Below are 12,661 nucleotides of genomic sequence, written 5' to 3' on the forward strand. Positions count from 1 at the left end.
GGGGGCAGATCCCAAAACAACTTCTACTAGGAAGAAATTAAAGATGTTTAAAAGAATTATCTTCAAGTTTGGGGAATGGGGCCAGGGGGATGACAAGTGAAGACATACTCAGCAGAGCTTGTGTAAAAAACTGGTATTCATCCACACTGTTGTCCAGGTCCAGTGGGGTGCTGAAGCCCTCGAGGGCTGTCTCCTCCAGCACTTCTTCATCCCAGTCGTCATCATCCTCCTCCTCACTTCTGCCAATTTGTGACTGCATAGCTTGAGCACTCACACTTGTCTCTTCCTCCTCCTCACTTGAAATCTCCTCTGTGGAGTAAAAGGATGAAAAACAAGGATTACAAAAAAATTCTGGAAATACGAGACCACGACAAAATCTATCTACAATTATAAACTTTCATCTTTACTGCAGTGGACTGACTGGCTCACGCTCTTCACTCAGTGGCTCTGACTGAACACTGCTAATGCTGCACCATGGTCACCCTAGTCAGGTCCAAGTACTGATTAACTGCAGAGTCCCCGTGTTCTTCTGATGGGAAGAGGAGCAGAATGGTCCCCCATCCATGTGTGTTTTCAGCAGCAATGACTTCAACTCTCTTAATCATTAAGTAAACAATTATGAAGTGCTCTGAAATCCACCCCCCCCAGGGGTCATTTCTGCTAACACAAATAGTAACGATGCAAACATGTCAAGAAAAATAAAGTGCTTGGCTGTTTGAAACTTGAAAAGTTAAGCCATGGCTGTAGTGACAGCTCTGTCAGTAAGGAGTGCACACTGCAAGTGTGAGGGCAACCCATAAAACCCATATTCAAAACAAAAACACAACACAACACAAAACAACACAAAACAAACCTGCCAAACATGGCGGCATGGCTTGTAATCTGAGTGGATCTCTAGGCCTGCCCTCTATTCACCTAGCCTAGACTACTTGGTGAACCCCAAAGTAATGAGAGACTCTGTCTCAAAAATAAACAACAACAACAAGAAGCAAGCAAGAGAGATAATGTCTTAGGAGCAACACCCGAGACTGTCCTCCAGCCTTCTCATAGACACGCACACGTGTGTATGTGGCACATGAAAACACACTCAAAAAGGAAGCCAAAATACATGCCACCCAATTTCAGTTCTGCTTTGTTCCAAGAGGTTAGGCAGGAATTGCAGCTGGATATGAAGCCATTGGGGAGCACAAGCACTACAAATCGACTGAGAGAAAAAGCCCAGAACCAACACGACCAAAGCAACAATCCTTTAAAATCAGTCCCACAGAATATGCCACATTGAGCCAGGCTTGACCTTGAGAGGCTGATGCAGGAGGGTCAGGAGTAGTTCAAGGCCAGCATTAGCTACATAGTGAGTTCGAGGCCACCCTGTCTCAAAAAAAAAAAAAAAAAAAGTCATACCAAAATGCACAAACTAGTTAGCAAGTATCCAAACAGTAAATGGGCAATGGATCTGAACTGACACTTTACAAAAATGAATTAGTACAAATGACCAAAAAATGTGGGAAAACATTAAACAACAGTAGCCATCAGGGAAATGCAACTCAACGTTTAGTTTCCATTTCAGCCCTGTCAGAATGGCAGTCATTAAGAAAACAAACAATAGGGGCTGGAGTGATGGTTCAGTGGTTCAGAGTACTGACTGCTCGGCCAAAGGACCCAGGTTCTATTCCCAGCACACATATGGGGGCTCACAACCATTCATAACTCCAGTTCTAGGGAGTTCTCTTCTGACCTCTATGTACTCTTAGACAAAAAAATAAATACATCTTTTAAAAAAATTAAAAAGTAAACAATAAAAAATGCTGGTGATAATGAGAGAAAAAGAGAAGCCTTCTTCTTCACTATTGGGAATGTGAACCAAGCCAGCCATTGGAAAGTTAGTAAAGAAAATTGTTCAAAAAAATTAAAAATAAAACTTTTAGCCAAGTGTGGTGGCTCAGGGCTATAGTCTCAACACTTAGGAGACAGAGGTAGGAGGATCACTGTAAGTTCAAAGCAACTCTTCACCTACATAGTGAGTTCTAGGACAGCGATAGCTACATAGCTTGTCTCAAAATTCCAAATCAGGCTGGTAAATGCACTTGCCAAATATGCCTGATGACCTGAGTTCAATCCCTAGGGCCCTCATAAAGGTAGCAGACACACACACACAAATTAAAATTTTTAAAATATACTTTTGAAGAACACCGAAACCAACCAACCAATCAGTCAATATTCCATATGATTCAGATATATCATTTATGGATAAATACCTAAAGAGTCAAAGCCACCTACTACAGAAATATCTACATACCCACGTTCATGGCAGGCATCAGTATTCACAATAGCCAAACAATGACATCAGCTTAGGTGTCCCTCAACAAATGAGTGATAAAGAAACTATGGCAAAAATAATAACATAACTCAGAGACAAACACATGCCTGTAATCACAGTACTAGTGAGGCTGAGACAGGAGCATTCCTGTGTGTTTGAAGCCAACCAGAGCTATGTAACAAGACCATACCTAAAAAGAAAAAAAAAAGAGAGAAAGGAAGGGAGGAGGTAGTAAAGAATGAAAAGGGAGAGAAGAAATAGAGAGGAGATGTATGAACACAAAGCCATAAAGAATGAAGGCTATCACTTGCAGGAAACAGATACACTGGAGACCATTATGGCCAGTGAAACAAGCCACCTCACGAAAAGGTATCACTTTTTCCCTTAGTAGATGTACCAGGAGTGGGAAGAACAGTAAAGAGGAAATATTCAGAGTGTGGAGACAATGGGGAGGAGATGAGGATGCCCAGGAATGGTGGCATTGGTCACATCCTGGCATATGCTTGTACAGAAATACCTCAATGAAACATCCGCCCTAACAATCATATGCTAATAACAATAAGTAAGAGCCAGGCTTAGCAGCATTGGGCTGTAATCCCAGAGCTGGGAATAAAAGGGCAGGAGGGTCATGAGTTTGGGACCAGCCTAACTGAACACCAAGTCTGACAGCAGCTTGATCTTGGACTCCCCAACCTTCAAAGCAATGATAAAGTTTCTGTTGTTCTAAGTTGTTGTCGAATATCAAGTGACTCACACAGCACAGTTCTACCCAAGACCTTCCCAAGAGTAAAAACAAGAAAAGATTGACAAGGTAGCTTTATGGATAAAGCCAGAAACCATGGTTTGGAAACAAACAGATGGCACAGATATAATTACAAAGATAGAAAAGACACCTAGGCTGGTTCATCATTATACTTCAGTAAGAAAGTCAACATGTCTGCAGCATTCCCTCTCAACCATACTAGTTATGGGACAATAAATAGTTTAAAAAGCAAGAAATTATAAAGAAAGATAATATGCTGAAAAATAAATCTATAGCTTTTAGCATATGTTTATTCAAAGGAGGAAATGGGAGGATAGGAAAGAAAGAGGAAGTCACTTCACATGATCTACTTAAGCTTGCAGAAAAGTCAGAAGTTGTATTCATGCTAAGGTGGGAGATGCATGGTTTAAAATTCCTTATATATTAACAACATAGGATGATTCCTATTTATTGATGAAAAGTATCTTAAATTTAAACTCATGGAAATCACAGAATTTAGCATGCAAAATATAGGTGTACATTTTATAGAAATTCTGATTTTTCATAATTAACAAGTGTCTGGTCTGGTTTTTTTTTCTTCTGTTTTTTTTTTTTTCCGGGGGGGGGGGGAGGTTTGAGGGTTTGTTTTGTTTTTTTGTTTTTGAGACAGGGTTTCTCTGTGGAGTCCTGGCTGTCCAGGAACTCACTCTGTAGACCAGGCTGGCCTCAAACTCAAGAGACCTGCCTGCCTCTGCCTCCAGAGTACTGGGATTATAGATGTGTGCAACCACCAGCCCAGCTCAAAGTTTCTGTTTTTAATAAGAAAAAACAATTTCACTTGGAGCTGGATAATGAAACTTCTGTGCCCTCAAAAGTTGTTTTCAGTCCTATTATTGGATAAATAACCATGTAATATTCTTTGTTTTGTTTGTTTGCAACAGGGTCTCTCCGTGTAGCCCTGACTATCCTACAACTCCCTGTGTAGACCAGCCTGGCTTTGAATTCACACAGATGTGCCTACCTCTGCCTCTCGAGTGCTGGTATTAAAGGTGTGCACCAACACACCAGGCTCCATCAAACATCCTTGACACTGACAACTACTTTTGAAGTACTAGAGATCAAATTCCAGGCATTGTACATGCTAGGTAAGTGCTCTACTACTGAGCTGGCCCCAATGGTAACAACCTTACCCTGACCGTTTCTATTGTGTTTATATATCTGTGTGCCTGCACTGGTGTGCAAGTTACAGTACAAATAGCAGGAGTCAGTTCTGCCCTTCGGCCATGTAGGTTCTGAAGCTTGAACCCAGGCCATAAGGCTTGGCAGCAGCACCTTTACTCACTGAAACATCTTGCCAGCCCCGTGATTCTTGATTGCTAAATTGCCTGCATTCATGCATTTTATTCTAAGTTTCTTTAAACCTTAAATATCTCGAGATTATAATTTTTGAAGATGAACTGCCTAAGAACCACTAAGAAAGGCATCAATCTCTATAAACTCTTGGACTGACACTGTACACTTAATCTAGGGAGTCATCAGTTAATGGTAGCTACCTTAAGTGGCAAACATGAAAGTAAATCTTAAGTTGCTAACTCATAATCAAGACCATCTGATTCTCTTACATGTAGACTTATCAAGAGAAAACCATTTTTTCTAGGCTCCATCTAGAAGTCACAGAGATTTTTAAATGTATCCCTCATAAAATTTATAAGTCACTCAAGCCCCAGTTTAAATGTGTCAAAGGTCAAAGAATGGCAATCTGTCTAATGACTCCAAAATTCAAAGAAAACACATACTGAAATCAAAATCCAAGCCAGAAATGATAGTGTATACACACAGTCCCAGTACACAGAAGTATAAAGCAGGGATATCATAAGTTAAAGCTAGTCTGAGCTACAAAGCAAGACCTGTGTCAGTGAGATGGCTCCAGACGTGAAAGAAAGCACTTGCTCCCGGGCTGAGTTCAATCCCCAGGACTCACGTGGTAGAAGCAGAGAACCAACTCCTGCAAACTGTTCTGACATCCACACACATGCACACCCAAACAAGTGTGTGACAAGTGTGTGTGTGTGTGTGTGTGTATGTGTGTATGTATATATATATATATATATATATATATATATATATATTTTTTTTTTTTTTTAAAGCAAAATCTGGGGCTGGAGAGATAGCTCAGTGGTTAGGAGCAGTGGTTGCTCTTGCAGAGGACCCAGGTTTGGTTCCTAGCATTAGATGGTGGCTCACAGCAATCTGAACTCCAGTTCTAGGAGATTCTACACCTTCTTCTGGCTATAGAGGCTCCAGGCACATGTGTGGCACACATACATACATGGTGGCAAACACTCAGACACATTAAATAATTTAATTTTCATAATAAGTTAATAATAAACTAGCTTTTAAAAGCAAAATCAACTATAGTACAAATTATAAGTAGAAGACTTTACCATTTTCCTCTATGTCGACTTTCTCTGCTTTTGAGTGATTTTCACGGTTTACCGTTTGTCGTGTAGCACAGACCTGCTTCAGGCCAAGGAAAAGGAAGAGAATGGAGGGGAGGATCTGTGCAGCCACAGCATCCACGGCAGGAGGTCGGTTCTGCAGCTCCAAGAGCACACTCAGTCCTATTATACACATCTTCCGGTCATGGTGTCTGCAAAACGTGGAAAACGTGCAGAAGCCGTCACCAAGGACCAACTCCAGAGCAGTGGTTCCCACACTTCCTAATGCTGCAACCCTGCAAACACTTCCTCATGCTGTGCTGATCCCAACCACAGAATTCCTTTCATTGCTACTTCATAACTGTAATTAATTTTGCTATTGTTATGGATCACAATGTAAATATTTTTGGAGATTTTTAGCCATGGCCCACAGGTTGAGAATCACCGCTCTAGAAGAATTAAAGCAACTGAAGCCTGTATAAACCAAATTCTACAAACAGACCAACTGTTATCACCAAAGCCTGTGGGGAGAGTCAGGTGTGGTGGCTAAAACCTGTAATCCCAGCACTGAGGAGGCTGAGGCAGGGGTACTGTAAACTCAGGGTGAACCTGGACTATAGAGCAATTTCAAGCCTGGGCGCTATAACAAGACTTGGCTTCAGGAGGGGAAAGGGCTTATAGGAGTCTGCCATTACCATTTGCCCTTGCTATAGTACCACTTATGATTAGTGAAAGAGCTGTATCCGAATGTTGGTATGAGGTCTGCTAGAGCAGAAATGGCTCCTTGACAGCCTAACATTTCTACACACTGGGAAAGGTGAAGCGCTCTCCCTCCATACTATGCTCTCTTAGCCTAGTCCTCAGGGTTTCTTGGCAGATAAGCTCTACCTACAGCAACTCAGAGTACCAAAAAGCTATTTCAAAACATCAGCATCTAGCATGTTGACCTGGCTAACTACACATAATCTGCCATCAGCCTTTGCTGTAACAATAAAAATAATAATAGTAATAATAATATTTTCAAAGGAAAAATGATTGGTTAATTTATATTAAACACATTTTTCTATGAACTTCCTTCCTTCCTTCCTTCCTTCCTTCCTTCCTTCCTTCCGTTCTTTCTTTCTTTCTTTCTTTCTTTCTTTCTTTCTTTCTTTCTTTCTTTCTTTCTTTCTTTCTTTCTTTCTTTCTTTCTTTCTTTCTTCATTCTTTGGCGTCCCTGGGTGGGCTCAAAGAACTATTTCTTTTGTTTTAAAATACCAAAATTAAAAGACAAACACTAAGAAAGAAGAAGCTCAGTGAGTAAGAGCAATTGCTGTTCTTCTAGAGGACCTGAGCTTGGTTCTCAGCACCCACATCAAGGCTTATAACCACCAGCTCCAGGAGATCCAACACCTGTTCTGGCCCTTGAGCATACCCAAACATGCACAGCATACACACGGCATGCCTCCACACGGAGATACACACATGTACATGAATAAAAATAGGTCTTAAAAGCTCAGTACTCAGAAGGTAGAGGCAGGAGGATCAGGTGTTCAAGGCCAGCCTAGGTATATGAGATCAGCCTTGAAAAGAATAAAGTTAAAACCTACAGTATGCACTATATTCTGTATCTTTCCATCAGGTTATATTCCTAATCCATATTCTTAATTATGTGGACTGGAGTGATGACTCAACAGACAAGGTGCAGCTTTAAGAATAGAACAGACTCCTAAAAGCTGTCCTCAGACATGCACATGCCATAATACATGTCTGTCCACACACAAAATGAATAATTTTTAAAATATTCTTAATTTTCAAACATTTAAATAATACACTAAAACAGTCCCCAATATATGAAGATTATCTCGCAACACACCTCTATACTAAAAAGTAAATTTCCCGCAACAGCAAAGCAATGTGAAGGCACATACCCCAGGAAGTAATCAGTGTCATTCATCCACTGGTTTATGAACTGCGACGTGACGGGTCCTGGGTTGTGTGGCAGCTGGACTTGCTCCAGTGTATGGAACAGCAGTTCAGGGCTGTAGTAAAGAGCTGCGATGGCCACCTGGAGACACATTGTGCGCAGCTCACTGGTCTTGACCCCACGTGTTAATCTCTCCAAGACAAGTTGAATGAATAGCGGGATACACTGGAGGATAGGATGGAAGCAAGAGTCACCCACATGCAGCAGCCAGGAGACTCCCTGTATCACCAATAAATGAGTCTTTGTGACAATAAGTGTTTGCTTATTTCAATTGTGTGGAGGAGACTTTTAAAGACCTACATTTCCATCAAACTCAGAGAGACTAAGTAGACAAAAAGTAATCGTTGCAGAAGTCTCTTCCCTTTTACGTCCACACCGCAGCCAGTTGCAGACTGCCTATGAGCTTGTCCTTTAAGACAGTTCACTCCATCAGCCACTCCCATGTCCAACGTAAATGACACAGCTGGGATTTGTGTCAATATGAAAATAAGTGAACGAGAGTATGACATGATCAGTATGTCTCTTGAAAAACGAAATCCTACAGCTACACCTCAAAGCTCAAAAGCACTGAAAAAAGGACTGTGGGTCTCAAGTCTTCTGACTGCAGTGCTAACTCTGTATATACTTCCCATTTAGATACTAAGTGTTCTTCGATTGGATCGTGTCACATTTGTCTGATATCAACTACATGAAAATCATAAGCCATGGTGAAATAATATCTACTATCGCATATATGTAGAGCCACCAAGAGTTAAAGGAACTTTTAAAATTTAAAATTAATACAATAATCATCTCTTTCTGTTGCATTAAAACAAGGCTGATGAGTTAGGAAAAATATTCATAGAAATATTTTATCTAATAAATTAAATGAATGCATGAAAGATCACCACCAACAGCCCTGACATCACAGATAAGAGATACCACCCTCCTGGTAGAAATAGCTCACAATGACCTCTGAAGTAGTCTCACCTAAAAGTCAAACCTGATTCTGACAGCAGCTGACAGGAAACACAGAGGAGCGTAATGTCAGGTGATACGTGAGGGCACTGTGCTACATCTACAATAACATTCAGTCACCTAGTGTTCTCAGCTCTTTAGCACAAAGTCTCGAGCTTCCCAATCCCTCTGCAGCCTGGGTCAGATACAAACCCGCTGCAGTATGCTGCAGATTCTTACTGACTGTACAGGGGCTGACCCAGATGGAGGCAACTATTCAACTCCTTCCTACTTAAGACATTTGTCCAAACTGAAGTTGTCACCTTTCCCCACATCATACAACTCTAAGTCGATGATGAGCTAGTCATCATACGTAAGTTTCCACATTCCTTCTTTCTACCTCAAGACATGTCCTGTACTAGCATGATCTAAACAACACTTTCAAGACAATCAATATGGCCTAGGGTTTAGAAAGCAAAACCATTCCATATTTAACTTGGAAAACAATACAAATACACCTTCCTCGACACACTCTAGATGGGCACACAATGTAATCTGTTGACTTTTTTCTGGCCCATTTTCCCCTCGATTTGATCCTAGAAACCTTTTTGTTTACCACCCATAGACAGTAAGTGTGGGTTGCATAACTCTGCTTCCACACACTGCTGCCCATTAGCCTCCCTACCCAAGCAAGATTTTATAGGCAAACCTACACTCTTGTCATTTACCCAGCTCTCTCCTCTAATGCCTTCTCTTTCCTAATGCTTCCTACAAAATGCCCTGCTTCACAATCTCTGCTTTCCTCACACCCACACGAGCCGCAGCTTCCTTGCTCATCAGCAGAAGACTCGTCCATTGGTAGCACACTCAGCAACCAAAACCCTGGCCTTCGACCTTGTCATTTTTCTGCTCGAGGTCCTCTGTTTTAACTGCTCAGAACAGGATCTAAAATGCAATTTTTACTTTGTGAGTCACATAATGATCTCCATTACACATGCTCCTATTTGTTTCTCTGTTATTGCTATTATTGTTGTGAATGTTTCTGAGTCATTTTTTTCTATTATTCAAATAGGATTTGTGCCAGCAAGCACAAACTCTGGCTGCCTTTTTAACCTTCCATCAAAACATAAGTAGAGTATCAATCAAGCATGGGCATATTTTATGTAAATGTCCAGGAGGATGCTTTTCTGACATGCATCACCTGGTCAATTCCCCTTCCTTTGCACTGAAGAATGATGACTTCCAAGAGTTTTGCAGCATAGCACTCGGCATCTTCTCCTGCCTCTCCACACAGTACCTAGAGAGACAAGTTAGCTCAGCATGAGTGCCACAGGGAAGTCGATGACACCGCAGGAAGCAAACACTGTGAATTCAGTCACAGAAACCAGTTTGGCTGTCACAGGATCTCTATATAGCCCTTGCTGGCCTACAACTCACTGTGTGAACCACTAGACAACAGGCTCAGAGAAGTCTACCTGTCTGCCTTTCGAGTGCTGAGATTAAAGGCCTTGCCATCACATTGAGCAGGGATCACTGATTTTAGAAAAGTAACTTTCTGGATGGGTGTGGTGGCGCACACCTTTAATCCCAGTGCTGGGAGATGGAAGCAGGCAGATCTTTCTTTGCGAAAAGGCAACAAAACAAGGCATATCTTGTAATTTACAGGTGGACTGTGGAGCTGCACACCTGAGTTCAAGCATGGTTCCAACACAGGAGCTCTGAGACCTGAAACAATTCACTAAGCAGCAGGTCCAGGGATAAAAGTGGGGCTCCCTAATGCCTTGAGCATTAAATATGGTGAGATACTCGAAAAAGCTCTTAACAGTTGCTAAAAAAGAGATACTATCTTCAGAGGTGTAGTCAGTGCTCCTGTAGACAATCCTAAGAAAACTCATTGTGTTGGGGGAGGAGGAAATGATACATAAACGTTCTTAGAAGCAGGAGTGATGGTAAATACGACACAAGACACTAGTCAAGAAGAGAAGGAATCTCTGGGAGGTAGAGTTAGTGCACATACATACAATTAAAAATAAATATTTTTAAAATACACAGAAAATATCTGGTGTACTGCAATAACTTAATAAATATAAACTAGTATTAAAACTAAGAAAATGAAATATATGTCACCTACTTGATAAGAACATTGCTGTGAACACAGCCTTCTCTGTGTCTGTTGTACAGAACACTGAGTTGCTGAGGGGACACACACAACTGCTGTATGCAGCAGCTTTCTTTCCCCCTTGTCCCTATAACTGAGGGTTGAGGCCTGAAGACTGATGGTGAGATACCAGTTTACCAGTTTAGAGCTCTTACCAGCCCCCTGACTCAACTCCCTGCTAATGAGAATCATGGCTGCACTATAGCTATTTCCTGCCCCCCAACTCCTTGGCCTAAATTTTTGGTTTCTAGCTATTTGAGCTTTCCACAGTTTGCCTGCCAGCGTGATGCATTACAAGTTCACACACACACACACACACACACACACACACACACACACACACACATCCCTGAAGGAGGTAAACATGACTTAGTCATCAAAAAAAATCTAAGGTATAACCAAATAGTGGTTAACACAGTGGACAACCATGGCTGTGCATAAATACATCCATGAACCACCACATACTAAGCTAAGTGTTGCTTTTGTAACTCTCTTCATTGTTTATGTTGCTTGTGCTCAGATTACCTACACCTAGGTACATAGGTGGCTTCCAATATACATTCAATTAAAAGCTAAATAAATGACTGGTGCCATTCTGTCACAAACTGGCTACCTGTATGGTTAGTTTTTCTAGCACTTTCCTTTAATTACTAACAAGCTTGTGCTTTTAAATTTTCTTTTTAGATATATTTAATTTTATGTGTGTGTCTTGTCTCCATGTTCACGCCTGGTACCCACAGAGGCCAGAGGAAGGTATCCAAAACCCCTAAAACTGAAGTCACAAACGGTTATGAGCCACCATGTGGGTGCTAAGAACTGAACCTGAGTCCTCTGCAAGAGCAACAAGTGCTCTTAACCACTGAACCATCTTTCCGGCACCCACAAGTTTCTATTTTGGAAAGAAAAAAATGGAAAGAAGAGTAGAAAACCTCCATATCACAAGGTTCTCCACCCATGGATTTAGCCAACCATGAGCCAAATGTTGTTTAAGACGGACCTGCACTGAATGTGTACAGGTTCTTCCTCTTGTTGTTATTCCCTGACCTACATGGTTTAACAACTACTTATATGCCATTATACTATATCAGGCATTACGAAAGTGAGTTAAAGTGCATGTGGAGATGTACAAGGGCTATGAGCAAAGACCATACTTGTTAGTTATGGGACCAGGGGGCTCATGAAGCCTAATGTCCACAGCGGTCTTAGACTGGTCTCTATGGACACTGAGAGATGGTTGTATTAACTTAGAAAATTTCAGAGTTCATAGATATCGAAGTGACATAAATGCAATACATACTGTGAAACTTTCACAATAATCACAAACTCATTTTTAAAATGAAATTGACAAATCTATTCAGGTAAAGCAATATAAACTAAACACTGTAAAGAATCATATGACAACTGATAGGATACACTTACCTTCCTGCACATTGTGAACAAGACTTCTAAATGCTTTGGATTTGACAGCAGAGCGTTGGTATCTACTGTCACGTAATTATGCAGGAGAGGCATCATGTCTGGGAAGAGATCCAGAATCTCATTGAGACGCGTGCAACAGGTGCAGAAATGAACGATCCCCACTGGAACCACAGCTCCGTAGCACTCAAATACTGTCTCCCTTAGCAACCACAAACGCTAGGAAAGGTCATGATATACCTGCTCTATTTATGCCTGAAAACAATGCAGACTAGGAAGGTTAAAATGCTCACTCTTTATCAGAATAACACTTCTGACCTTTGCCTGTCCCCATTCCCACTGCACTCAGCACTACGACATACAGTCAGGGCCTCGCTGATTGGCCTTAATGCACCCTTGTACTTCCCCTCCTGCTAGAATGCAAACTACAGAAGGGCTGCAGCCACTCACTGCTGGATGGCTGGGCTGATGACAGTACTAAGGACATAGCTGTATTCAGAAAGTATTTACTCAGTTTATATATGAACACATGCTCTGGTTGCAAACTAACATAAGAAACAAGACATGTTGCCCACCTCCTCTGCCTATCAAAGGGCTGAAACACTACTAAAATCACCCCCACCCTTTCCTTGACAATAAAATGAAAACATCTGATTAGTACTGAATCATCAATCGTTAAGGGAAGTAC

At 41.3% G+C, this 12,661-nt stretch overlaps 1 protein-coding gene across 6 annotated transcripts in view; it reads right to left on the reverse strand.

The window, feature by feature from the left end:
* Ipo8 (importin 8) overlaps positions 1-12,661 on the reverse strand; it is a 62,249-nt gene that overhangs the window by 6,412 nt on the left and 43,176 nt on the right. For all 6 annotated transcript variants that reach the window (XR_001785142.2, XM_017321649.2, XM_006507065.2 and 3 more), the window contains 5 exons: positions 11,977-12,074; positions 9,601-9,696; positions 7,408-7,628; positions 5,504-5,709; positions 109-309 (listed from right to left, as the gene is read on the reverse strand). Coding sequence is in view for 5 of the 6 variants with exons in the window: in XM_017321649.2 (XP_017177138.1) it covers positions 109-309; positions 5,504-5,709; positions 7,408-7,628; positions 9,601-9,696; positions 11,977-12,074 (822 nt within the window). In the remaining variant the exon portion in view is untranslated. The remainder of the gene's footprint in view (positions 1-108; positions 310-5,503; positions 5,710-7,407; positions 7,629-9,600; positions 9,697-11,976; positions 12,075-12,661) is intronic.

The sequence above is a fragment of the Mus musculus genome, chromosome 6 (assembly GCF_000001635.26).
Source record: "Mus musculus strain C57BL/6J chromosome 6, GRCm38.p6 C57BL/6J".
Lineage (NCBI taxonomy): Eukaryota > Metazoa > Chordata > Mammalia > Rodentia > Muridae > Mus > Mus musculus.